General features: G+C 50.1%; 1 protein-coding gene across 2 annotated transcripts; it reads right to left on the bottom strand.

Annotated features, from left to right (window-relative positions):
• Positions 1-27,613, bottom strand: FAM107A (family with sequence similarity 107 member A). Of its 2 annotated transcripts, XM_036390930.2 has the most exons (5): positions 27,308-27,613; positions 16,465-16,528; positions 6,853-7,027; positions 3,671-3,827; positions 1-3,277 (listed from the first exon to the last, which is right to left on the bottom strand). In XM_036390930.2, the coding sequence occupies exons 1-5, from the start codon at positions 27,329-27,331 to the stop codon at positions 3,170-3,172; spliced, it is 528 nt and encodes a 175-aa protein (XP_036246823.1). In that variant the 5' UTR covers positions 27,332-27,613; the 3' UTR covers positions 1-3,169. The 2 variants fall into 2 exon arrangements, with proteins under 2 accessions (XP_036246823.1, XP_036246824.1); XM_036390931.2 differs by lacking the exons at positions 16,465-16,528; positions 27,308-27,613 and adding an exon at positions 15,152-15,648.
• Between the last annotated feature and the right edge of the window lie 34 nt (positions 27,614-27,647).

The raw sequence follows: 27,647 nt of genomic DNA on the forward strand, positions 1-27,647 counted from the left end.
TGTTTTTTATGTTCATTTAGTTTATTTGGCTGTTGTCTGTTTGTATCCTCGGAGCTTTTTCAGTTTCTTGTGGAAAAGAGCAAAATATACAATCATCATTTAGTTTATTTCTTCAGAAGTGTCCATATTAAACAGTGAGTTAATTCAGCAGAGGTGCATGACATATAGTTTTATATGAATTTATAAACACCAACACAGAATACAGACTATATACCACATAAGCAACATACACAGTGCAAAAAATTGTCTTCCATCAATACTCTGATAATCTGTACCTTTCTGGATACATAATTTTATTCAGGAATGTGCTTTAGAGGCATAGGGAAAAAATTAATGCAAAAGAAATAGAGACACAAAGATAGCCCAAAATCTTCCTGGTGATACCTACACTGATTTTTTAGGGTGCCATCTCCTCACTGCTGTTCCATGAAGCTCAAGAGCATAGGTGAAAGCTGTGCAGGCTCTGTGTCTGAGCCCAGCTGGGGGTTTTCAGTTCAGAGGGGTCAGAAGAGCTGTGCTGGAAAATGTTGTGATGTTTAAGCCAGTACTTCAGCAGTGAAAGGGTCATTTCCCAAGTGCCTGGAGCTCTGCTCAGGGCTGAAGCTCTCCCTGCCTGCTGTGTGCCCCAGGGCACTGCCTGTGCTGGCTGTCCCAGCTGTGTCCCAGCTCACAGCCCGTGGGGTCTTAGTGGGCAGCTGGGTCGGAGCTTTCTGCTGTCTCTCCACTGCTGGAAGGATTTCTTGTGACTCTGCCAGCCCAGCCTGAGTCAGGACAGTGTGACCCAGCCCTCCCTCACCCTCTGGGACCTCTGCTGGAAATGACCCAGACACCCCCAGCCACAATGGACTGCGTTGTGTGCAGCCCCTCTCTGTGCTTGGTGGACAAAAGGAGACACTTTGATTTATTTTTCCCCTCCATATTTGAATACTTAAGAAGAGCAGCAAAATCCTTTCTGCCTCTTCACTGCTGACCTTACTGGATGGCTCCCACCCAAGGACTTGCATAAATGCCCCTGTCCCAGCCAGGGTGAGCTGATACCATGGATTTCACTGGTGCATATGGAGCGACAGATTGCCTCTCCTGGAGTGCATTTCCATCCGTGGCAAAATTACAAATTAATTTGCTGAATTTTTTGGAGCTCTTTGATCAAGGTAACTTAATTTGTGCCATAACTCCTCACAAAACCTCAGCACAGTAATTCTGGCTAGTTACTTACAATGATGTTACCTATGGAGTATCATGCAGCACTCTTTACAGCTATTTACAAGCATCCTTAGCAACAGTTTTTTATCCTTGTAGAAATTTGGCTTTTTTTTTTCCCTGTGAAAAAATACTGGATGCTGCTTCTTTATTATGGTTTTAATCATAACCTGTATAAAAAGCTTCACAGTTGGAAAGGCTGTTAGATCCTTTCAAATTTTGTTTGACCCATAGTGACAATATGCACTGGATTTCTGAAATAAAATCATGTTTAGGTGATGTTTAAGCATAAACAAGGGCCTTAAAAACTACAGCAGAGACAGTGCCATGAGATGGGATGCTCAAGGATTGAAGCTGAGTTAAGGCCAGTCTGTCACAGAAGCTCCATACCTGTATCACTGCTCTTGACATGTGATGTGGCTCAGATGTTTTACTCAACCTGCCAGGTCAAGCAACAGCCCTCTGAAATGAGACATCCCACTGCACCAGGAGACTAGAGAATGGATTACTAACTTTTTTATAAATATGTATAAATGCCCAGTTTCCCTTAAGTTACATGCAGATCCACTGAAGATGTGGATAATAAATGTTGATTACCCAGGTATTACCTGCCCAGCTGACGAGGTCTGCTGAGGCTGTTCAGGGGCCAGTGTCCAAGGGCAGTCAGTGAGTTTTGATGTTCAGGCTTTGTATCAGGGTTGGTGTGAGAAGCAAGAAGCTGAGATATTCCTGAAAACACACTTCTAGCTCTAGATGTGGACATCCCAGGGCAGAGGTGCCCTGTAAGCATGACAGGCTCTGTCCAAACATGGTGCAGATGCACCATCCACCTCAGCTTGGCTATACCAGCAGCAAGAAGAAGCTTTGTAAAGTGGCAACTGCAGTGAGGCAGCTCTGACCTCTGGAAAAGGAGATGTGAAGCACTGACAAGTAGTTTTGCATCAAGACCTACATGCCCTGTACCCCCTGGTGCCCACAGGTACCAGCTGCATGCAGGGTGGTTAACAGGACAGCCTGGCACCCGTGGGACGTGACCACATCACCCCCTCTCCATCACAGGCATTTCTGGTGGGTCCCTATGGTAGCACATGTCCAGCTGCTGGGAGAGGGGATGAAGCTCAGAAGTGCAGGGGCAAGAAGCTGTTTGTCTGTCTGCTGCATTCACAGGGATCTGCTGCCTGGTCACTGCACACTTCCATGGACACCTGTGCTGGGAACACCCAGCCTTTGCTTTCTGCACAGAGCATTTGCCTTCCACCTGGGGAATTGATGGAACAGCCCAATGTGTTTTCTGCCTGATCATGGAACTGCCTAAAAAGCCACTTTGAAATGGCTGAAATGCTGTCTAAATGTGCTTGTGAAGTACAGCTGCACATGCCTGTGCTGCTCTGGTAAGGGCATACAGAGGTTGGTATTTCTGATAGTACAGGTGTGCTGCTGAGACACACAGCTTGACTGGCACACTGGTGCAAAGCCAGTGACCCTTGGGAAAGCCATTATGGTCACTTGGGCTGTTCTCAGTAATACACACATTGTCCCTTTTAGTTACCAGGTTTCTAGGAGGCTCTCCAGAGCTGCAGCTGCCCTCTTGTCCCCTTGTGCCTGGCAAACCTGCCTCCACAAAGAAGCAGGAGTCCCCCAAGCTGATCCTACATGGACTTCCCTGTTTGAAATATTCACTGTGTCTCTAGAGTTAACCAAGAGTTAGCTGGTGGTTAGTGTGCACCCACAGTCTGGGGGGAAAATAACACCATTCTCTCTGCATCCACTTGTGTGAGTACTTTGGCGAATACTGCACTTTTCCCACAGTGATTCCCTCAGTCTGGGAAAACCTTTTCTGTGCCTTCTACTGGAGCAAGTGTTAATAACTGCAAGTAGCCCCAATGTTGTGGCTGGGAATGTCCACCATGTACAGAGATTTCAGTGGAGGTGTTGGCCTTGGCAGGATCCCGTTGGGTTTTGGCAGAAGCTATGCTGCTTTCTCATCCCCTGTCACCGTTGATGTTCTTCTCAGGTTTTCCTTGACTTTTATGAATTCTGGTGCATGGTCTTCCTGCTTTTCCTGCTCCTTCTCCAGCTGTAAGAAAGAATTCTTTTTGCACATGAAAGGACAAAAGGGCATCAGCTACATTAAAATACAAGGCTTCATTAATGCTGGGTCCACTTATTATTGCCCCATGCAGTTTAGGGTGCTTTGAACTGGGAAAAAAACCCCATGGACACTGTGTGGGACCTAGAGGAGACCCAGGGTGAGTGGTGTGTAATGGGGTCCTGGGTGAAGTGGTAGATCCCAGTGTGAGGATGGGAGTGCTGCAGCTGTGTGGGGCAGCAGTGGAAGATGTACTTTGGTTCCCATTTTATGGAGGGGAGCAGTGCACTACCTTGGGTTGGGCCTCAGGCCACCCATCTCCCCTATGCCTTGTGTCAGGTGCTTAGGTTAAGCCAAGGATGGCTGAGAGCTCAGCTCTACCTGATCCAGCCTCTGGTGCCTCTTTAATAGCTCTTTTTCAAAAGGAGACTGCAATTTCTTTGCCTCTTCCTCTTCCTTCTTCTGTTTGATGAGCAGGTCTCGCCGGCGGTGCTCGAGCACTCGCTGCAGCTCCGGCTTGCTGTCCACGCCCAAACCTCTGTGGATAAAAAGCAGATAAATGAGAGCCAGAGCATCTACACCTGGGGTGTAACCGTTGCCAGCCTGGCACCCCAAAACTTGTCTTGGTCCTAAGTGGAAACACGGGAGACCTGTGTTCCATGAGATCCATGGGAGATCCATGAACCAGCCCTGACCTACAATTCCATCCACAAGGTTTGAGGGTGTTTGATGGTGCCTTGGGCTGCCTGCTTGGGGTGGGCACATGTTGCTCTTCGTGTATGGCCCGTTTGGTGCTGGAAGTTCGTCTGATCCCATTGTGCTGGGGTACCACAGCTTTCTGTGTCGGGTGTGGAAAAGGGACCTTCCGTAGGCTCCTGCTGTTGCTGGTTTTAGCGTGCCAGGTGTAGATTCAGCGGCGCTGAGAACATGTGCAATAATGACGATTTTTTTCCCACCAGCAGGGGTAGTCATTGGGCTGCAGTAATTGTCCTGGCGGCTCCTTCCTCCTCGCGCATCCCATTTGAAGCTTTGCTTCATCCGAAGCTTTGCTTCGGAGCTGAGAGCCGGCGATCCCCGGGCTGACATGGATCGTTTTGGATCAAGAGGCCAAAATGAAGTGTCCTTTCCTCCTGGGAGCCGGAGGGTTTGCTGATGGCACAGTGCCTGACTCCCCTTTGGCCACCTGGTGTATCTCAGGTGAACCCCTGTTCTGCAAGGGGTGGGATCATAGAAAAGAAGACACGGCAGGGCCATGCAGGCAGGGCATAAATGTGTGGCAAAGAGATAGAAGGTGTTGCCTGAACAAATTTCAGAAACCTCACACTTTGGATATTGCCGTACCTGAAGCAGTTATGGGTATTGTTTGGTTTTCCAGTGGGTGCAGGCCTGTGTTGAGAGAGGAGGGCACCTCCCCATGCCTGTGCTAAGGGCTTGCCCAGGTTGCTCTGGGCTGGGGAGTGCTGTTCATGTAAAGCTCCTCACCAGCACCAGAAGGCTGGCTGGTTTTGGCCAAGGCTGTTTGAAAGTAGAGGTATCACACACACCCTGTGGGCTGTGGATTTCTTGGCAGGACAGCAGGTGCTGAGGTGGTACCTCACATCATGAGAAGCTGAACTGGCAGGCAGGAGAGAGGAACCGCCCTCTCCAGGTGCAGCAAACCTCTGCACTGTCACAGTATGGCTGAGGCTCAGTGCTTGCACCTTCCAGTACCACTTTTAATGATACTTCCTATTGTAATTTCTTTTTCTTGCTTAATGACAGGACAAGGTTCACAGAAACATCAGTGAAGGCAGCCACAGGAACAATTTGGATGCTGCAAAATTGCTTTTCCCAAGGCTTGAGAGAAGGAAAACCTACTTTGGCTTGCTGGAGACACAGCTTGCAATGTTGCGTGTAGATTTGTTACTATTTGATTTAATCAGCCTGTGTTAGTGCCCAGAGGTGTTGAGTAAGATAAGGATTTTCTTACACAAGCTGCTGATTTCAGTTGCTTCTCCCTGCTGCTTGAGGGGGAAAAACCAACCAAAGCAGAAACAGGAGCAGGTCATAATTCCCTCTCCCCTTCTCCCCTCTCTCCCTCAATGATAAAATTTAGCAGGAAGCAAAACTGGTAGATTTGAGAGTGACAAGAAACCAGCAACAGTGGATTACTTTTTGCAGTAAGGTTTGTTTCACATATTTGCTGCAAAATACTTGGGAGGTCAGAGCCAGGTTTAAACTGATGCTTGAGAGGGGCCACATGAGTAGGTGGTGCAGGATGCCTGTGCTGGAGCTGCCTCCTGCCAGTACAGGTGCCACATGTGGCTGTGACACTGTGGCAGGCACAGAACTGGAACACAAAGAGGTGATGTACTTTGTGTTTGCCACTGTGATCTGGTGCTGCAGGGTCTGCACCTCCTTCACTGCCATTCCTCTCTGCTGCTTCCATTGCAGGGGTTCCTTGTTCCTTTGTTCCATGATGGTTAGACTGGAATAATGTTCTGTGAGGTCAAAGACAGTGCTGGTAGGTGACCCTTTAAACTGGGCAGTATCACTAGGGAGGAGATGGTCACTCTTAAGCCAGAGACTTTTAAAAATATCTGGCTGGTATAGTGACATCTGAGAAAGGTCCCTGTAATTCTTCTGATTCTGGGAAAATCAAATCAAGCCCAAGCCCAGCCAGTGCCAGTATTGATTAATGCACCCTGCTGGCAGGCTTGATTGTTCACTGAATTAATATCCGTGTCTGGTTCTTGTGATGGCTGCAGTCCTTTAGAACAGAGGCTCTGCTCCTTTTAATTAGGCAGCCAAAGAGCTATTGTGTCAAGGTGTTTCAGAATGTTCAGAAAATGTCAATAAAAAGCCAGCAGATTTTTTGCTGTGCTTAAAAGCCTTTGAGCCAAATATGATTTTATTGCACTGATGTTCAGACAGTTGCCACAATGGAATGATGTAGCTGTAGGTTCTTGATCATTGGAATGGTTTTCCTGAGGTTGTATCTGTACCCCCAAAGAGTTAAATTGGGTGATGGGGTAGGAAGTCAGGAATATGAATTCTAGCCTGTCTTTACCCATTTGATATTTAGGGAGTTGCTGAGTAGCCTTGTGCAGATGATCTCATCCTGCTGCTACCTCAGCTTTCGATGGCTGCATCCAGCCTGCACCTCTTCCTGCCTTTGGACTGACCTTCAAGTGCACAGGAATGTTGTACATTGCTGGGGACTTGGCAGATCAGTGATGGAGACAGAAAAACCAGAAAACCTCCAAGGGACACCAAAAAGGGGCTGTAGGTATGCCCTGCATCTTCCAGTGCTTGTGACTCTAAAACATGCCAGCCAATGCTTCAGGACGGCAGAGAGGGGCTTTTCCTTCTGCTTAATTTTTGTAAAAGAAATGGTCACATCAGAGAAAAGAGGAAAGGATACAGCCCTACAAAGAGGACAGGATGCTGTGTTTGCAAGTGAGGAGATTTATCCTGCTGTTCCAGCTTGCAGTCTGTCACTGGCACCTGAGCCTCAGCTCCTGAGCTCTGACAGCTCAACACCTCTTGGGCTGCTCCAGTGGCAGGCTGCAACCTCCCCTTACCTTTTGTGGTTCATCAGCAGCTCCCTGTGCAGCTCTTGATGGCTCTTTGAGGCTTTTACAGGATTTAGGAGCTTTTTAGGTTTGATGAGGTCTGGGTTTCCATCTATGTAGTCTGGGTGAGTCAGGATATTCCCACCATCTGGTCGCTCCCGCTGTATTTCCGTGTACATCGATGCTGGAAGAAAAAATGAGGTGTTTGCATGAGAAGTCTCACCCTGCTTGGTGTGAGAACCCCAGGAAAGACAGAAGAGAGGAGCTGCTGCTTGTCCTGGCTGCTTGACACCATGTCAGTGTCAGAGTGCACGTGCCTCCATGTGCTGCTGTGGGATTTTTAGAGGTTTTAAAAAATACACCCTTCGAGTTGTTGATGAGACACATATTAATTAGATCACTTAAATTACTTGCCAGCCACTCACTTCAGTGGCTGCAGAATTTAGTGCCAAGGATTAATTAATGCAAGATAGATCTAAGTAAAACTGGAAGCAGCCATGGGTGTAGACTGTGTTGGGCTGCTGCTTTGGGCGTTCTGCATGAGGCTGTTGGTCCCATAGCACAAGGGGATGCTGTGGGATTTAAGGGGCTTCTGAAACACTGGCATGAGGAAGTCCTGCTGTATCTGAAACCTCTTTTCAAGGAAAGATTTTACTGATATCCTGCTGACCTATTAATCAGGATTGAGTCCAGTGCCAAGAAAAGCATCCTTCGCCCATGCAGTCTGTGATCATGCTGCAATAATTTGTATGTTCTGGATGTAAGAACAAGAGCCCACTGTTTTGGAAGGAATGGCAGCTTGGATTTCAGGCAAATCACAGGGCATGCTCACTGCTGGTGTTTTCCAATTCCTTTACATTTTCTCTTTACAAAAAACTCCTATACAGAGTGAGTGCAAAGCACAAGTTATAAGACAAACTGCATGTGGTGGGCTGTGTCTTTAAATGAGGAGCACAGTAGGTCTGCCTCCAATTACTCAGTGTATGGTCTAATCAGGTGCTCAGAAAGAGCAATTTATTCCTGACTATTCACTTGAACAATTTGGAAGTTTACCAGTAAGAACCAAAAAATGTCCCAGGAAAAGGGTGTAGGCAGCTTCAAGTCTTTAAGTGTCTCATTATTACAGTATTTTTTGAGGCCCACTGTGAAGTTATATGGGTTGATAAAGCTGGAAGAAAAACACTTGTTCAGTAATGTTGCCTCTTTCTTTTATTTCAATCTCATGTATAAAAGGAACAAAACATTTTTAAAAGAGAAATCAATAAAAAAAGCCAAGAGAAAGTAGGCTAGGTCATTCTTTCACAGTCAGTAAGCACTTAAAAATGTGAAGTGGATTGCAATCAAACAAAATTGTGTAAGGAATAATACTGCTGAAGAAAAGATTCAATATCAAACAACTTCTCATTGAATGTTAATGTGGCCAGTGCCCTACTGCTTTGGGAACAAAGGCAAACAAATCAGAGCCCATTACAGGAGTGTAATTGGGGTGAATAGTTCGGTGAATATTTAAAGGGTGCTTGGAAGCTGCAACCAGTGATTTTTTGTATCACATTATTTTCTCTAGGATCACACATCACTGCTGGCAGAAGGGAAGGTGGTGTGGTTTGATGTTTGGTGGCAAGTGCCAGGCTGACTCAAACCCTTGCAGGGCTGGACTCCCCAGGCTGAAACTGGGAGCTCAGCTTTGCCTTCCAGAGAGATGCAGAGACTGAAGAACAGCCAAGGGTTAAGGCAGTGCAATTTCATGGCTAATTTTTGTTAGATGAAAGCCAGGTTTGGAACAATGAGAAAACATATCAGATTTTCGCTGGGGTAAAATGGCTTCATTTTTTTCTTGTATTTCTCTCGCTCTTTTTTTTTTTTTTTTTTTTTTTTTTTTCTCCACAGAAGAGGCAGAGAAAAGACAAGGAAGGAAGGTACAAAAACAAAGGTTTCTTTTGGCATGAATGATGTGGTTAACCTCCTGTTTCAAATGGCAAAGCTATGTCTTCATTTTTCAAACAAAAAGGTCTCTCCATGGAGTAACTTCAATAAATGCCAGGTGTTTATAATGGAAACACAGTTTTTGGAAGCTGTGCTAATAGACCAGGCTCAATGTCACCTTGTCATTCCACTGCCCTTTCCTGCTGTTGCTGTGTAGTCCAGAGCTGCCTCGAGTGACACAGATGCCCACAGCTGCTTGTGTGTTGGTACCAAATCCTGATGCCTGTCAGGGAAGGGCTGGGACATGTCCCTCTTGGATTTGTCTATCTCAAATCCACTTGATGTGCTCTGCTACGGGACAATGCTGTGAGTAGTGAGCGTGGAAGGATTATGCAGCCAACCAAGCCTGAAGGACCAACCTGAGTGTGTAAATGGCTGAAACTCAAGTGACTTTGGTGTTTTTCTCTGGACCAATTAGCTCTTGGGTCCTGTTGCTAAGCTCTTGGGGCACTGGTGCAGCACTGCTATTTATTAAATACTGTTTTCCCCTGCCTCCATGATGTATGGTTTTCCTTTTTCAACTCAGGACTGGGAGTCTCTTCTTCCCTACCCCCACACCCAGATCCTGGGAGATTTGCTTGGGCAGATCTGCTTTTCCCACATCCACCCAGGTCCAGCACCCAGCAATGCACACACATGGAATGGTGTCATCCAGTCCTTCAGTCTGGGCTTGTGGTGTTTCCCCAGACACTCAGGATCATCAGGAAAGGGCCCCCTTCTGTCTTATGCAGCATTTTGAGGGAGCACCATGGTGAGCCTGGAGGTTTTGGATGGGCTAATGTGGTTATTTCCAGACTGCAGCAATCTAACATTGCATGACTGAGGCTTGCAAAGAAACAGCAATTTATCAACCTGTTCCTGAAGGCAGATAGGAAACTTTTCCCTTAAACTAGTACAAATTAAGAGAAAAGCTGGGAAGGAAGGAGTGGGAGGAACTGAAATGGACTGGAAGCTTTTCTGGGCTGGTTCTGTTAAACCAGCATGTGAAAGTCCTCATGAGGAATGCAATTTGCCTCAATAAACTACAGGGGCCAGGACACAGCAGGTACCTCTGTGCTTGGTTTTCATGGTGCTAGATGTCCCTAGGGGTGTGCAGAAACCCACCTCGAGGGTTTGGCTTCCCGTGGGTGTCTGTCCTGCTGCCCTGGGGACAAAGTCAAAGCCCTGACTGGGACTGGAAGGAGCATTGAGCCTCTCTACAAGAATTTAAACCTTCAGAAGCCCTCAGCCTGAACAATTCAAGGAATGTCTTCATTTACACTGAGCAGAAAAAGAAAAATGAGAATATAAAAATACTGGCGTGTCTGGAGCACAGCTTGGGGTTATGCTGAGGGTAAGGATGGGGCATCCTTTCTCCTGCAGGTTGGCAAAGAGGAGCCAGTGCAAAATGTTTGTCAGGGAGTAGATCTATCATCTCTGAGACCTGAGGTAATGCATGTCCATGTAACAGAGACAGAGTGCTATCAGGCTGCTTTTTGTCATTATTTATGGTGCTGGAGGTGTAAATCAAGCCAGGTCTCTGCAGTGGATTTACAGCAGGATGTCTGTTTTTGCATGATTCAGCTGCAGATCAATGAACAAGGCTCTGCCCTGGCACCTCCCTGGCCAGCATCATAAATCAGCAAAAAGTGTTGGACGTTTTTATTTTGTTCTTTGCAAGATACAAAAAAAACCCAAACCACACGTGGATGTTAATACCCCCTGCTGCACTGAGGAAGACAATGTGACCTTTTAAATGGGTCTGCTTTGGACTGTTGCTTATAAAAAGTAATTCTGTTTGCTTCAACAACTCAGGTCTTTGCTTGCTTTTAGGTATTTTTCCCTTTCCTCATTTCTAGAAGCTCAAAGCTTTCTAGGGAATGTGTGTTTCCAGCTGCTTTTCTTTAGTAAAAAGCAAGACTGCCAGGATGAGGATGCCAGGGCCTCTGGCAGGTACTTGGCCATCACACATGGAGTTATCTCCTCTCTCAACCATAGTGTGAAATGAGCCTCCAGTCTCTATTAGTTTTCTAGGAGACCACACAGGGAATTTTCAGCATCTTTGAGGTGTCCCAGAGACCAGATACCCTCCTGCCCCAGGGTGTGGGACTGACTGGAGGAGAAAAGTGACATTTTAATATCTTCTCTTCTGACCTAAAGCAAAGCCCAAATTCCTGCTCAGACCACCTGGAAATAATTATAAATCCCCCAGTACCTGGGAGAGTTGCAATAAAATCATCACTTTGCTATCCTGGGACAAATTGTTTCCACTTCTGATTATGTTCAGCCGCAATCTTTTTGGGAAACAGGATATCAGGCAGCTTTGGTGCAGCACTAAATGCTTTGGAAAGCATAAATGCTACAAATTTATATCAAATATGCTCTACTAGGAGTGTCAAACAGGGTGTGCTGCTTGAGGTGCTGAATGGCTTTAGTGCAGCCCCCCAGAACAAGGAGAAAGGTTTTAGCTTGCTCCTGGAGAAGAGGAGGAAGAGGAGGAGGGACAGGACTGGCTCATGCCCAAGGACAGGCATTGGACATGAGGGTTTGGCCACAGCTGGAGCTGGGCTATGCTTCCTTTGGCTGCTGCTGCTTTTTGGTTTTCCCTCACAAGGAGGAGATGCCCTTCACAGAGCATTTATTTAGGATTAAGCAATTTGTCGCCTGGTGGTGGATTGCAATGTGAGCCCCTCTGTGTCAGGGCTGTGCACTGCTGCTGGCAGCCTGGGCCACCTTCCTGTGGGATGGAAATAATCCCCAGGAATGTTAAAGGGATTAACAGTCCTGGAAAGGGCAGGTAACCTGAGGGATGCAGCTCTGCTTAGGCTGCCTGCATGGCTACAGCTGTTCTTTACAAGGGAAAAACGAAACAGGTTGGAAATTGAGTTAATCCATAGCTGTTGGATTTAGAAAGCTGCAGAGTGGAGATCTGGGGTCCTGCCCAGCACTTGTCAACTTGCACCTGTACAGGACAACCTGCAGCTGATTTTTGCAGGTTTCTATGTGAAATGCCTGACGTGTGTTTTGCCAAGGTCTCCTGACATCCTGCCCCCTGTGACATCTTGTTTTTCCCCTGCACATCCCTCAGCCCTTTCCCATTCCACCTGCATCCTTAAACTGCAAAGCTGTCAGTGCTGCCTTCTGCAGCACAGGTCAGTGTTCAACTTCAGCTGAAATCTAGAAAGCAAATGTGGTTCACAGTGTTTTATTTCTGCTGTCTGTGTCATTTGAGAACTGAACTAGAGCATCTCAGAAGAGTTTTCTCAATAGGGCCAGATGATGACCAAACTGCTTTTGTTAAAAATATTGGATTGGCATCCATTTCTGGGCAGATAATGGGCCTTTGTGTAATGCCACCCATGTAAAAACAGTCAGAAGGCATTACTCTGGGAATGGGATCTGCACTCAGAGGACATTGCTGTCTGTAACTTTGTGAGACCCTGTCACTTGGTAGAAGGGATTAGGCTGGGCAAAAATCTCAGGATATCCAGGGTCAGAGCCCTGGATCTGGGTTTGTAAAACCACTGATCAAGAGACCACTTCCTGAGCAGAAATGATCACTTACAACTGTGGTTACAGGCAAGAACCTCTGGTTTTCTGGATGCCCAGGATTTATTAATGAATGAGTCTTTTTTAAAGAACCAAGAGATTAATGAAGGGCTGCTGACAGCAGCTGGTCATACACACCCTGCAAGCCAGGCAGCTGCAAAACCAACACAGCAGTGTGGGCCAGCAGAGCCAGTTTAAAGCTATTTACACAAGGAACCTGAGCCTGGGGGGTAATGCGGGTTCCTGACACTTTTAACTGCAATTATGGGGGGAAACCATCCCTTTTCTGAGCCTCAGCCCCCAACAGCATCCAGTCCCTGGGAAACTCTCCTTTCCTCAGGGTGAGAGTACTGTCCCTCACCCCTCTTGGGAAGGCTGAGAGGAGCAGGGCCTGTCCCCACTCCCCACAAGAGTTTGCATGTGCAGGTGGAGGTGTGTGGGATCTTTAAACCAGCTTCTGTTACTTTTTAACTCTTGCATGCTGCTCTGTTAACCAGAACTTAACTTTTTTTTTCATTTTAGAGTGTGAACTTTCTGTCAATGCATTTCCAGTGTCTGAAGTGCAGCTTGAGTTTGGCTCTACAGCTTTTCTTGTGAGAGAGTAATGGCAGAAAAGGTCATGCTATATGTTAAGTCCTACAAAGAATGAAGCTGAAAGTTTGTCATTGGTTTTGGATTCTTCAATTGATGGCACTTGCTAATTTGCATTATTTTTCTAGTGTTAATTAACTGTATTTTAGAAATACAGAATAGCTGGGGTTGGCAAAATGGGAAAGAATTCTATGTCAGTTTCTGAAAGCCCCAAAGCTTTGTCTGATGACAGCAGCTTTCAGGTGTGCACCTGCATTGCAGAGGATCATCTGCCAGGGGGACAGGAGGTTTGGCCTCAAAGCTGGGCACTTGCTTGAGGAAGCTCCTTTTGCATGGTCGGGGTTCAGGGCAGGGGGAGGCACCTGGATGTGGGGGCAGCTTGATGGGGAGGCTCACAGTGCTTGGACACCCTGTGGTGGGTGAGTCTCCATAGCTGAGCCCACAGAATGTGCCTTTATCACCCCAGGGATCCGTGTGCTGCTGTTACAACAACCTGGAACAAAATACCTGTAATTCACATCAGCCTAATGACTGCTGTGGCTTACTGCCCTGGAGATGGAGGATGATAATGTTAATAATGATGTTAATAGTGATAATAATAATGATGATAATAGTAATAATGTGAGCCCAAAGATTGGCAGATGTTAAACATTACCCTCCCTGGGTGAGATGGCAGCAGCTCCCACACTCACTGTGATTTTCCTCTCCTCTGGCTCCAGCTGTGCCAGAGCACCTCATACCAGTGGAGCTGGCACGCTCCCCTGAGCTTGTCACCAGGCGACCGTGCCTCTGATAAATGATAGGTGTGCTCTGGGAAGGAGTCAAAGAGCCTTTGTCTGCTTTTAATCTATAGTTTTAAATAATTAAGCAGGGCTAATTCTGGTATTTATAATGCAATAGGGTGAGTGTAACTCGATGTGGCTGCTGTGGGAAGCAGTTCCCAGCTATCAAGTGGCTGCCTCGGGGCAGCAGGCGCTCACACCCCAGGTCCCCTTGCCTCCACTCAGCCTTGACGGTCAGAAATAAACCCCACGGGGTCACAAGGTCAGGAAAGCAGAGAAAACCCCAATGGAAATGTAAAACAGGGCTTGGGGACACATCTCTGCAACTCCCAGAACTGCTGCCACGTGTCACCACTGTTCCTACCTATGTGTCTCTGCTGAGTACGTGCTGGGGATGGGGCTGCTCACCTGTGCAGCCACTGCTCCCTTCCAGTACAGCCAGTGTTCTCCACTGGTGTAGCCAGGCTCCCCAGTTCGTGCCCAGTCTCCCCAGTTTGTCCCGAGTCCTGCTTGTCCTTGCTGAGCCCCGTGCCAGCACCGCAGCCCCCGGGCTGGGTCCCCATTTGCACCAGCTCTGCACCTGCCTAAGGGAGCACAGATTGCTCACACATTGTCACCGGCCATCACCCCAAAGGTAAAGGACTCTGGATGTCACCATGGGCATCTGCTGAACCTTGCATTCATGCACATGGGTTTAAAAGAGAGAAATCCCACCAGGTCTGAGGCTTGCCCAGCATTCTGGCATGTAGAAGTTACCAGTTGGAAATGCTTGTATCGTCAGGCAGCAGCAAGTGCCTCTCTGCTGGCAGGCAGGACTGGGTGTGCTGGTTAATAATTTCCTTTAATTACCTTGGACTGTGATAAGCAAAGATAGCAAGGCTGGGATCCTAGTCTGTTAGCAATCACCAAGACGTCCCATGCCTTCTACAAGCAGCATGTGGAGCACTGGTTTAGTTTTGTTTGACAGTGGCAGATGCTTAGCAGTCCCTCTTGACAATCATAAACTTAGTTTTAATATCTCACCAAATATTTGCTCTGCACATTTGCCCGCCAATGACAGAGATGCACATCAATCAGTAATGAATGCTTAAAGTTAGTTCAAAGGTATTTCGTTAAACACAGAAAATATCCTCCCATGTTGATTTGTAGGGATTGCGTTAGTCCCCTATCCAGCCCAGTGCCTCTCCAGGAAGGTTTGAATTGCAAGGTGGGCATTCTAAGGGAGCTTCTTGCGAGATATGGAAAGGCAGAAGCAGAAGGGCAGCTTCTCAACCAGCTCCAGAAGTATTAAAGTAGCATGATATCTCAAATAAAATGAAAACAGGCTCCCAAGTCACCTGTGTACACAATCCCAGGGGATGAAGCAGCCCGTCCCGCAGAAGGGAGCACAGGGGAAGCGGGGATCCCCGGGGCCCGGCCCTTACCTGATTTCCGCAGCGAGGCCCGGGGGAGCCCGGGGGGCAGGTGCTGCCCTGTTCCCCACGACATGAGGCGGCTGCTGCTGCTGCTGCCTGCCCCGGCAGTCACCCGTGTGCCTTTGGCCGCTCCAAGGCTCCTGCCGGGCCCGTGCGGTGGCAGCAGGGACACAAGGTGACGTGGAGGTGGCAGCTGGTCCCTCCCTGCTGCTCCTGCCACCCACCGGGATCTCCCGAGCTCGGCCGGCAGCAGCCGCTGGCCTTGCTCGCTCCTCGGTGCCGCCCTGAAAACTTCTCCCCTTGGCTCTTGGCTGCCCGAAGGTGCTTTCCCAGCACAGGTGAAGGCGCTGATCCTTCTCCTCCCCAGAGCAAAGAGCTCTGTGCGTGCCCGGGCACCGAGCTGCTGCTCGGCACAGCCGCTGCTGCTGGAGGAGAGGTCGTGTCCCTGCTCGTGTCCCTGCTCCACCGAGGACGGTTTCTCCTCAGCGTGCCTTAACCACGCTCCTGGAGAAATCAGATCGCCCCAGAGGAAGCCGCACGCCCACTCTCTTTAGCAACCACTGCAACAGCCAAGCCGGCACCAGGGCAACCGCTCCAGCTATCGTGATTATTCCCTGGCATGTTGCAACACCCTGCCATCCACCAAGCGCTGCACGGCCCGGGGGAAAGGGCTGAGAGAGGGACAAGCAGCCCCTACACGGGGCCACGGGGGTCCTGGTGGCATCAGAGCTCGTGTGGTGCCACAGCATTGCTGCCCCAGGTCTGCTGCTGCTGGGTGCAGCCCCTGCCTGAGCTGGGCTTCTTGTCCCCATCATCACTGTGGCTGGAAGGTGTCACGTTGGCTGTCCCTGAACTGACACAGCCTGAGAAACCAAAGGCTGCAAAGGTGGGGGAGAAGAAAGGGTTAAACCACTCCAGCGACTCCTTTTGGCTCTTCAGTGGGTTTTAGTGTCCCAGGCCCAGGAGGGTCAGGGATGAAGCAAAACCATTTCCACACAGAAGAGGGGGATAGGGAAGGCTGGGGACACCACTGGGGTGCCCAGTCACCTTCACACTCTGTGGCACCCGAGGCTGCATTGCCCAGGCCATGTCCTGGCCTGACACTCCTGGCCCTGTGAAGGACTGGAGAAAGAAGCCAGGTTCTCACTGACACAGGGGTGGTCTTTCACTTGCACCTTTCCACAGTTTGCACCTCTCCACATCCCAACATTTTCCCCCATCCCAGCCAAGGGCTCAGCAGCACCAGGGGTGACCTAAGCCCCAACCCCTCCCAGTTTGCCTCCAAAGCTCTTTGAGGGTCAGCATGGGCTGCTGGCACTCACCTGAACTGCCATTCCCCGGCTTCTTGCTTCCACTTGGGCCCTTGGACTGAAGGGAATATTCTTTCTGGAAGAAAAGACAAGAGAGAAATGAGAAAAGACTGTACAGGCATTGCTCTATCACAGGAAATGAAACATAGGAGAAGTTGCCAGTCCTTTGCTACCAGAGACTAAAAAAATCATTATTATTTTTAACCTCCTGACCAGGAGCTGTTCAGTTTAATTGACATGGGGCCTCAGATGCAGGAGAGGAGAGGCAGGCTGGTCCTTACTCCAGAGTGTGTGGTGTGTCTGTGTGCTTGTGAGTGCAGTCAGTCTGACCTGTCCAGCTGTGGATTACTCACAGGCAAGGTTTGGAAGACCCTACACAGCTTTTGCACCTAAACCAAGGCTGTGGCAAAGGAGAAGCCTTTAAGTGGGGAGCTTGTGCAGTTTTTCTGTTCCAGCTGTGATCTCACAGCCCATCTGTGCCCCACAAGATCTTCATGGCCCAACAGACTCCCCTCACATCATGCATTATCCCGTGGCCTGACTGCTCATTGCACACTCCAAAAATACCATTTGGCTCAATTTGAATGGAAAAGGAAATGGATACACATCTGTGCTCTTCCCCTTGGGTCACCTTTGAACAAGTTTCAGGTCTGTGAGTTCACTGGAGATGTGTCAAAGGGGGAAAAGAGCATTGATCTAAACCTGTTTTGAGCTCCCACGGAAGTGTGATTATGGCTGGTGGATGTGGGAGTGGAAAAGAGCTGTGATCCATCAACATCTGCTTTTAACTGAGTAAAATCAGAAAAAGGCCAGCTAAATTTTCTGGATATATTTCTGATGCACCTTGGTGCCTAACCAGCTTGCACATCTGGGCTGCTCTCCTGTGAAAGGAGGAGGAAGTGGGTTTGTGGGGTGCTCTCCTGAGCCAAGGGACTTTTCATGGCAAAGCTCTTTTTCTGGGAGCTCCCTGCAGAACAGTTCTCTTTGCTATCTAAATTAGTAAGCAATCTCCCCCTGTGCTCCTGTGCCTTTGAGATTAACAAAAAGCCTTTGTGCTGCCCCTGTAGCTCCCTGAAGGTTATTTTGTGGGGGTGGTTGATTGCTGGCTGAGATTTATCTGGAGTGGCTTCTGCAGACAAGGAGTTGCATCACTTACCAGCTGCCCTGTGTGTCTTAGGAAGTGGCTCCATGTCCTAGGAGAAGGTGACATGGGGAGCTCATTCCAGCATCACCCATCTCCTGTGTATGGGGTGGCCCTGTGTGGCTGGGAATGCTGCAGGGGTTTGCAGGGGGATCTTCTTTGGGGGTATCACCCCAGAGGAGTGAGCCCAGGGTGTCCCTGAGTCAGCAGCTGGCACACCCAGGCAGTTCTGGCATGGCTCTGGAACAGCTCTGGAACAGCTCTGGTACAACTCTCTGGCACAGAGGGCTCATCCCTTGGGACTTGAGATGCTGGGGGAATGACATGGTTTTCTCATTCAATGTGCACGTAAAGAGGAAATAATGCTGCACCTGGAGTGTCACTGGTGGGTGGCTGTATGGTTATTAATGAGTACTGGGAACAGGAAAATGGTTCTGGAGGAGCCCCACAGCCAGGTTCTTGTTACCAGGGCTGTTCATTAGATGGACTTTTAGCTGCTCAGTTTTGTGTTAGTGATGTTGGCTGCTGGTTGTCATCTCTTTAGCCAATTGCTGTGGCACCAGGAACTTTCTTGTGTGGACATGTCTCCTGTGTATTAAAAAACCCCAGGTGTGTCAAGCCAGTTCCCAACACCAACCCTGGCCCTGCCTGGATGTGCAGTGCTGCCCACTGATATGAGTGCAGTGACAGTGACAGTGAGTGCCTGCTGAGGAGCCTGGCTGCAGCTGTGGGAGACAGAGCAAAAGCTCTGCCTGGATCTTTATGAAATCTCCACTCTCAGCAGGGATTGGGATGGCAGCATCACTGCCAGTCAGGTCAGGCTCCCAATCTGCAGGCAAAACTTTGTTCTGCTCAAGTCACCCAGGGCTGGACTCAGAGGCAGACAGTGTTTCACCTCCTGCTGTAGGGAGGCCCTGGAGGCTGGTTAAACATTTGCTCTGCTGAGTTAATGCTTGATTTGGACTGAGGTGCTGCTGGTGGTGCTAGGGACTGCCTGTGCAGCCCAGCCTTCCCTCCCACCCTGGGGCACCAGCTCCCAGCACAAACTCTGTGCAATCCCAGTACAGCCTCAGAAGTCATGCTGGTTGCACTGTGGTGGTGACCTTGGTGGTGCAAAGCCAAAGGCAGGGGATGTGTAGGCTGGTCAGACCATGCTGGGTCTCTGGTACCCTGTCACCTCTTGGCACAGGTTGGTTGGTAACACACTCCTGCTTATCTCCACTTGAGCCATTAGTGTATTTGCAAAGCAGGACATCTTCTCCTTGCACCTCCCCAGCTCACCAGGGAAGTTAATGATTGCCCAGGTGATGGAGACTTTTGCCTGCTCCCTATGGGACAAAGCAGGGTATGGCACTGAGTCCCCAGCCAGCTGAGGGACAGGTGTTACAGTCAGAGGCTTTAATTTGTCACACTGAGGGCTCAGATGGGGAGCTTGTGTTGCAGTAAATGGGCAGAAAATGCATGCTATTTCCCAAACCCTTCTATTTCCTTGTGAAAACCACTTCTGTGTGCAGTGTGACTGCATCTTGCCAGGAGTGAGAAGCAGTAATAAAATCTAGTATCAGACAGTAACACTGTGCCCCTCTGCAGGACAGTCCTGGGGACATTGCTGAAGGGACCTGCAGGCCAGCTCCTCCTGCCTGGGATCCCCATCCTCCTCTGACCATGTCAGTGAGGACAGCCACTGTTTCAGCTGGAATTAGCCTGGTGATTAAGTGGGTTAAATCTCAGAAAGCAACACAAGGTATAAATAGTAAATAGTTCCATGCTTTACATGCACTGTTCTGTGTTACTCCCAAACATCCTGGGCACCTCTGTGTCCTGGCAGGACTGTTCCTGGCCTTGACTCAGATGCACAGCAAAGAGCTCCTGCAGCAAATATCTGGAGGCAGTATCACAGGCAAGGGCTGCTTTGAGCCACCAGCTCTAACCCCAGTCCTCCTCCCTGGCTCCCCACTAGGGGACTGCAATGCTCCTACTGGAGCTTAAAGCCAGCCAATTTGAATAAACCATTAATCAGTGTTATTTGTCCCATGTGCGGGTGCTGCTGTGGTGTTTACTTGTAGCACAGCTGACAGTAATTTTGGACTCTGTGCTCTGACAAAGCAGGGAAAAGAGCCATCAGCACGGTCAGAGTGCCAGCCATGGAGAGGGTGATGAGAATGGCTTCAGGCAGGTTCAGATCAATACAGGTGCCATTAAGAGGCAGTATCAGAGCATTTGTATTGCACTGTAGCCAAAGTCTGAGCTAATGAATTAGGTAAGAAATTGTTGCAATCTGATCAGGGTGATAAAGAAGTATAAAAGTGGGCAAAATGTCACTCAAGCTGATGTGACTTCCCACAGGTCTGGTTTGGGAGAGAGGCACCATTAACAGGGTTAGATGTTGCTCAGCCTATTTAGGAGTAGATGGACTCAGAGAAAGGTACTTTGTCCCTAAGGTGCTGTGACAGCTCCTGACATCAGTGTGCAATGAATGACCACATCCATTGATTAAAAGAGTCTTATTGCTAAACCCAGAGACTTTTAAAGGAGTTGTCATGACCCAGAACAAGGTTCATTGATGGCTGGGAGATCGAAACCAGCATTTCTCTGTGTGATGAAGCCACAAAACATATGAGTTAGAGGTTAACTAAACTGTTTTCTACCATTACTTTTGATAAGCTCCAAATACCTTTTGCTGTTTTCAGTGCTCTGTATGAAAACATCTTGTATATGCCCCTGGACTCTGAGATGCCATCTGAGCTGATCTTGCCCAAATCTCCTGTGTTATTGCTGAATTTTGGTCTATCTCTGCTCATTTGCAGCAGCTGGGACTCATCCAGGGACATCAATGAAGTCATCCACTGGAAGGATCTTTGGAGGATTAGTAAGACTTTTTCCCATCTGTGATGTCAGAGCACAAAAATCTGTCAGCTCGATTGTTTTGCTGCAAAGTCCTGCCATGTGAGGTGCTGAGGCTGATTTGATTCAGCAAGCTGGGGCTCATGTTTGCTGGGATGACACTGTGTTTTTGGTAAGGAGGAACACAGAGAAAATCAGCAGCACAGCCCAATGCCTCACACTGCTGCTAATTCCCTGAAGGCATTGGCCAAAGGAAGCGCTGCAGTTTGGATGAATTTCCAAAATTTCTTGAGGGCTAGGAAAGGCAGTGTGACACCCTGCTCCCTCTGGAGCTGGCAGACTGGTTCTGCCTTCCTGGTGGTGGTCAGGATGAAGCTGCTCTCAGGATTGTTGTGAGAAATGCAGGTTCCTGTCTCTTGCAGAGACAGAGCAGTGCCGGGTTTGGGAGGGTTCCTGCTTGGCAGGGAGCTTGACTGTGCACATTCCTGTGCTCCCAGCTCATTGTGGGACACTGCTGCATTGGCAGGTTTTGCAATCGGGAGGGGCAGGCTCCCAGGAGTCGGTGTCCAGGCACATCCCAGCATTCCTGAGCCAGCAGCTATAAAATCTGCTGCCACAGCACTGCCCTTGTCATGGGAAGGGGTCTGGGAGCCACCACAGCATCCAGTCCATGCCTCAGCCCAGCCCACCCGTCCTGTGCCCGTGTCCAGCCCTGCATGCACACCTGCCCAGAGGGAGCTGGCTTTTCAAACCAAGCTGGGCTTGTGTTACTCCTGGTCCCTGGCCACAGCCATAGCTGACTTCACTATCATATTGCAAAGGACTCTAAGAAATATCAAGTTATTGGTATAAGATTTCATTACTGGTCTTTTGACCTCTACAAGTCTGCAGCCTTGTAGTTCTTGGGTTGAAGTGAGCTGAGGGCAGATGCATGTGGCCACTCTCACGACAGCAGCCAGCAGCCTCAAGGATATTTTGACCACAGGAATTTGTAAATTTAGGCTTACAGAAGGGGATCAGGCTCTCGGTCTGCCTCTGGGGTCAGGCTGACACTCCTCAGCTCCTGTGCCAGTGACTGGGAGCACCAGCCAGGTGGCCACTTTGCTGCCTAGTGGAGTAGAAAATTGTAAATGCTTCAAATAGTGCTTGGTGTTATTTTATTCATAAAGAACACACAATTTGACACAGATGAGTGCTGTGCTGACCCCTGCCTGTCTTTTTCACCACTGTCATTCCCCCTCCCAAATCCTTGTGGCCCCAGAAGGCAAGCACAGCCCTCCTGTGGTGTGAAAGCTGGCAAATCGAGTCCCATCTCACTGACTGTCAACAAAAAAGGAAAAAAAAAACCAACTAAAGCAGGGAGGCAGCAGCATAGGGATAGAGACTTGCTGGAGCTGCCAGCCCTGGGGCAGGGAGCCTGGTGGAACTTCCCACCATGGCTGAGCTAACCCTGCTCCCTGGCTGCTCCCAGGCTGGGGAGGTGGAATGTGACACACCAGAGCTCAGCAGAAAATTTCCTGCAGATTAATGAGAGCAATCAGTGGCAGGGCTCAGCCCCACAGCAGCCTCTGCACAAGGCTCATTTGTCAGCACTGGAGCTGACTGTGAAGCCTCACATCCCACTGAGAAGGGCACGAAGAGGCTCTTGGCACAAGCAGGGCAGAGCCCACACCGATGGACCAGCTGTTCTGCCTTGGTCCCTAAGGACACCCTCACTTCAGTACAGTGCTTTTTAATCTGGTCCCTTGCAAAGTGCAGAGCACACACCACCTCTGCATTCCAGGGCAAAGCCAAATTGTAGCCCTGTTCACTGCTGGAAATTCCTGTATTGCCCACCTCAGTGTTGTCAGCAGCAGTTAAAAGTTATTGCTGCAATGGATAAACCATTTTTGATGTGTCTCAGGAGCTTACTCTTGCCCTGTGCTGGAGATGTGATACCACTGCTGATATGAAGGACTGCTCCACTATTTCTGGGGATGCTGCTGATTGCACAGGAAGAACATCAGTCACTGGCACAAAAGGGCTCCAACAGCTTTGGAGTGAATTGTTGTCATGCTGCACAGAGACCATTAAGACACTCTAAAATGCCTTGAAGAATGTTGTTTTGCAAAAAGTGAGACTTATGCCACATGATTAATAGGGAGAGTGTTTATTTCTGGCATAGTGTCATGCTGTCCTAGGGCTGCCAGTCTGCACTGGCATCATCACACCATTTCACAGCTAGGGACCATATGTTAGGGGCCAAGGATAGGGCTGCCATCAGAAATGTGCTCTTATGACACCCCTTGTTGGGCTCTTTACCTGCCCAGGGTCGCTTGAATTGGTTCTTACCTTGGAAAAATGGAATTTGTGAAAAGCAAGGACAGAAATGCCCCAGCAGCCCCAGGCAGTGCTGGTAGCAAATGGTCAGAGGAGAGTGGGGTCTGATCCCTACAGTGCCAGCTGGGTCCTGTGTGGAGGAGAGCCCAGAGGAAGGGGCCAAAAGGGAGGAAGTTTGGCTGCTGTCTGGGATGAGATGCCACCTGCCAGGCTGAAAATGCCACCATGGGCTGCAAATGGAGGGGGCAGCAAAGGAAGACATGAAGCATCCGTGTTAATGCAGGGTTCAGGAGGAAGCAGCAGATGCCACTTAAGCCCCCCCAGGAGCAGACTGAACCAGTGAAGCCTTTAATTACTTTAATCCATTTTTATTTGAGGACTGCTGAGCCATCCCAGAGCCAGCAGCTGCAGCATTTCCCATGCATTGCTGTTCTTGGTCTCCACATGAGCACATCGTGCACCTCCCTTCAGTCAGAGCCCTGTCCATGACTCCCTTGCAGCCCCAGTGCTGCAGGCAGCATTAGCCAGTGCAGGATAACTCTGCCCTTGCCCTGGAGGGCTGGCAGCACACTCCTCTGTGTCCTGCCCAGCACCCTACCCATGGATCAAACCCTTGTGCTGCTTGTCATGCATGAAGGCAGAGTTTCTGCCTGGGCTAGCTGTGTCCAAGTGAGCTCCCTGTCTCACTGAGCCCATTTGAGCTCTCTCAGGACCAGAATGGCAGCCTGTTTGGAGGCAGGGAGTGGGTGATGTTAGGTGTTGGAGCTGGTTTACTGGTGCTGTCTGCATGCTTGGGATGGAGAAGTAAGAAATCAAGCTGTGATCTCATTCTAGGAGCTAGAGCAGCCCCACTGGATGAGTAATGAGTTTGGCTTCTGAGAGCTGGGATGCTACAGCATGTTATTCACTGTAAAAGGTACAAAAGCCCAGAGCAGTGTCTCTACTTAGAGTGCCCATGTGTCACTACCTGTGGGACCTTAAAGAGTTGAAGAAGAGGAAGGCAAGAGGCAGGATAAAGTCACTTTGGAGGGCTTCTGTGGAGGTTTTGGGCCTAGCCCTGGCCCAGCTCTCCCATCTGGACTGTGCTGTGTCAGACAGGTGAGAGAACTTAAGAGATGTTTGCTGTCTCATGATGCAGAACCATTATTTACTGGGTGTGTGTTATTTTTGCCCAGAAATGGGCTTTTTATCACTAATGTCCCCACTCCTGAGGCACTGTGGGACTGCCCTGCTGTGCCTCTGTGGCTCTCATCCCTGCCCCCATAGCAAGGCTTGTTGCAGGCAGCACATGCAAACCCTTCTCCCCAGGAAGCACAATGCTCAAGGACACTGACACATTGTGGTTCCTGGTTGCCATCTGGGGTTTGGGTTGCTCCTGGGGCCAGTGCCACCAAACAGCCTTTGGCATTCTGTGGCTGTCAGTGGGATTTGCTCTGCTCAGGGGCCTTGGCACCTGCAGCCCCTCTTGCTGATGGGGAGCAGCCCTGGCTGAGGGGGGGACGGCCAGGGCTGCAGTGTCAGAGCAGGCAGGGCCTCTCAGAGGGATCTTGTGCTGCCCAGGCACAGGGACACTTTCAAAGAGCTGGCAGGGACACTGGCTACCAGCTTTCTGAAATACTTGCCAGGGAGAGCCAGGAAAATCCCACTGTGCCTGCTGCTCTGTGCAGCATGATGGAGCAGAGGTGAAATATTTCCTCCCAGCTGAGAGGGGCTGCTGGACCATGGGACTTCTTGAGGTGTCACAAGGTGCTGGCTGTTTCAGGACTCTTTGTCCTTCTGTGGCACAGGCTAAAACACTTTTCTGGCCAGACTGCCCCTCACTAGTGGGGCAAGTTGTGCTTGTGGGGAAATCCCACCAGCAGCTCCCAGAAGTGCTTGTCCTGTCCTGCTCAGATGGAGGACTTTTAAAGGGTGTTCTCAAAGCCCTGTTTTCAGCATGGGCAGCCAGGTACTGTGGTTTGTCTGAACAAGCAGAGCCTCTCTCCCTGGCACTGGCGTGCTGCCTCTTGTTGTTCTAAACCAGCCACAGAGCAAAGCTCCCTGCTCAGCAGCAGGGCTAATCCAGGCTCATCTGACATTAGTGTAAACTGACACTCTTGGGAATTTGGGGACAGAGAACTTTCCCTGGGGAAACAGCCACTATGCAAACTCTGCCTTGAGAAAACATGGAGAAAAGAAGTGGAGAGGTGCAGGTGCCTGGGAACAACCTCCTCCACTGCCAGAGGGTCTGGAGCATCTGCCCTGGCACCCTGGGGATCTGCTGCTGGTGAGGCTGTGCTAGCAGATTATTTGAAAGATGTTTGCTGAGGTTAGAGGGATGTCAGCCACACCAGTGGGGCTGAAGCCCTGCAGAGCAGAGGAATCAGCAGGGAACCATCACCAGCTCATCAGACAATCAGCACCAGCTCTGCAGCACGCACGAACCAGCCTGTGGCAAAGTCCTTGCCTTCCCTTCAAGAGAAGGGCACCCCAGCAAAAATCTGTGTCTTGCTGGAGCCCTGCTGTTGGCTTGGGCCCACAGAACACTGGTGATATGAGAATAGGGTTTTTGGGACTAGATGCAGCCTTTTAAAGTAAAAATGTCCCTGGATTCATGCTGGCAGCCTTTCCGGTCCCTTTGTTGTGGAGCTGGGGATTGCCTTGCACTCCACAATCCACTACTGTAATCCCCTTGGAGTGCTGCTCTGGACTAAGCCTAAAAGAGGTGCAGCTGAGACTGCTAATGCAGGCTGTGCTGGCCAGGGGGGCTGAGCCCTGCTCTGTGCTCCTTGTGAGTCCTTCTGGGCTGTTGCTGACAGATGGGCTCAGCCCTGGCAGGTCCCTGTGCCCTGAGATGTGCCTCAGGTCCCTGAGCCCTGGTTCTGCAAGGGCTGGGGGAAGGGGAGGTTTCCTGGCACCTGGACCCATCCTGCTCTTCAGGAGAGCTGGATCCTGCTGTTCACACCCACCCTGGAAAGGCAGCAGAAAGAGTTGTCTTGTTTTCATCTCCCATCAGCATCAGCCCAAGGGTAGAGGAGCAGGAGCTGCCAGTCAGACATCCCTGCTTGGTGCCAGCTGGGCAGTGGCACAGGCTTTTGTCAAGCCAGGCAACATTTGGGAGGCTGAAATGGGAGAGACATCTCTGACCTTTTGGTACCCATGAAAGTAAAACTGCCTCAGCTTTTAGGAGCTGCCAGGAAGCTGCAGAGCCTGAGCTCCCGGCAGCGTTTCAAAGCCAGGCCATTCAGTGCTGGGCTTGGTGAGATCCTGGTGTTTCAGAGAGAGGGAACAGTGGGGAAAGCTGTCCAAAAGCAGTCTGGTCTGGTGGTCAGGAGGCTGGCAGGGGCTGCTTTGTATGCAGCGGGGCTTAGCTGGGTGGCACTGAGCCAAGCCTGACCTAACCAGCTTATTTCCCTGCTTCCAGTAATGCCTCTGCAAATGTACTGGGGCCTGAAGGTCAGGGCCACGTGAGCAGGGGCTGGGGATTAGCTGTGGGCAGAGCATGGCTCCTCCTGGGTGTGTTGTGGTCCTGAGCCACGGGAACAGCCAGGGCTCCTGTGTGGGCTGGAGCCAGCCTGGCCTTGGTACCTGGGATGGGAGCTGGAGCAGCCAGGGGCTGGCCAGGAGCAGCACCTCCTGCACCTGGCACTTGTCAGAAGCCCAGAAAAATAGAGAAATGTTTACTAGTCCCACTTCAGCTCTGATTTTCCTTCTGGGTGTTGGTCCCACTGGCTAGTGGGTGGCTTTTTCACATGCTTGCCCTGCAAGGGTGTCTAGCTTTGGTTTTGGAAGAAAGTCCAGGAAGTTGGCAAAATTCGGAAAGGCACTTAGTGCCCATACCTCTGAAAGCCACATTCCAGTGGAAGTTTTACCTAGTGTGGTGCACAAATATGTTTCTCTTAAAGCTGGGAGATGAGCTATGGAAGTTTTATTCCAGACAGGGCACTGCAACTGAGTGGGGATGATGCATCTCTAGGCACTGATGTCATCAGCCATGGAAGCAAAATGACATGCAACATCCTCAGCACAACCATCTCCAGCCACTCTGCAGAGCTCTGACTCCATAAAACTGTTTCAGTTTGGAGCTGTTTGACCTCTCTCCTCAGGGGATTTGGAGGACAGGGATACACGGTTGGTGCTGTGGGACCCGGCCCAGCCTCTCCCTGTCCTGGGAGGGAGCTGGCACCAATTCTTCCCAGGCCAAGAAACACTCAGGGCTTGCTCTGCCCTGCATCTGCAGGAGGCATCCCAGAGGCTGCTGGAGACATTCAGAACAAATCTGACACTTCTCCCGAGAGAACCAAACTTTGTCTGCCCTAAAGCCACGCTTGCCATGCTCTGATCCCCTCCTGGTTGTCCCGAAAGCCCCGGCAGGCCCCGAGGCTGAGCCCATTAGATGGAATTACTTAATCCGGCCCTGACGAGTGGGAGCGGGTCCGTCCCTTAATCCTGGGCTGCCACGGGCACGCACGGGGCGAATGGAGCCCCACGTGAGCCGAGGGTGCCTTCTCCATCCATCCCATCCCATCCCAGCGCCGCAGCCCGAGCAGAACCGCCCCGGTCCCTTTTTACCTTTTTGCCGTGCGAGGCCCCCATGGTGCGATGGCTCCTGCCCGGCTGCGGCACCGGCGGCTCCCCGCGGTCACGGCCCCGTCACTGCCGGGGACACCGGCGGCCCTGCGGCTCCCGGGCCCTCCGCGGCTGCTGCGGGGACACCGGCGTGAAATCCAGCCCGGCTGTGGCGGGCTCGGGTGGGAAAGCTCGCTTTTCCTCCCTTCTTCCAGCACGTGGAGAACTCATTTTCTTCATGCACCTAACGGCTGGCTCGCACCCAGGCTCTGCCCGGGCACAAAGGCAGCTTTCATGCTGTGGATGCCCGGTTTCTAAGCCGGGATCCGTATTTTGAGAGGCT

Source organism: Molothrus ater, chromosome 11 (assembly GCF_012460135.2).
Source record: "Molothrus ater isolate BHLD 08-10-18 breed brown headed cowbird chromosome 11, BPBGC_Mater_1.1, whole genome shotgun sequence".
NCBI lineage: Eukaryota > Metazoa > Chordata > Aves > Passeriformes > Icteridae > Molothrus > Molothrus ater.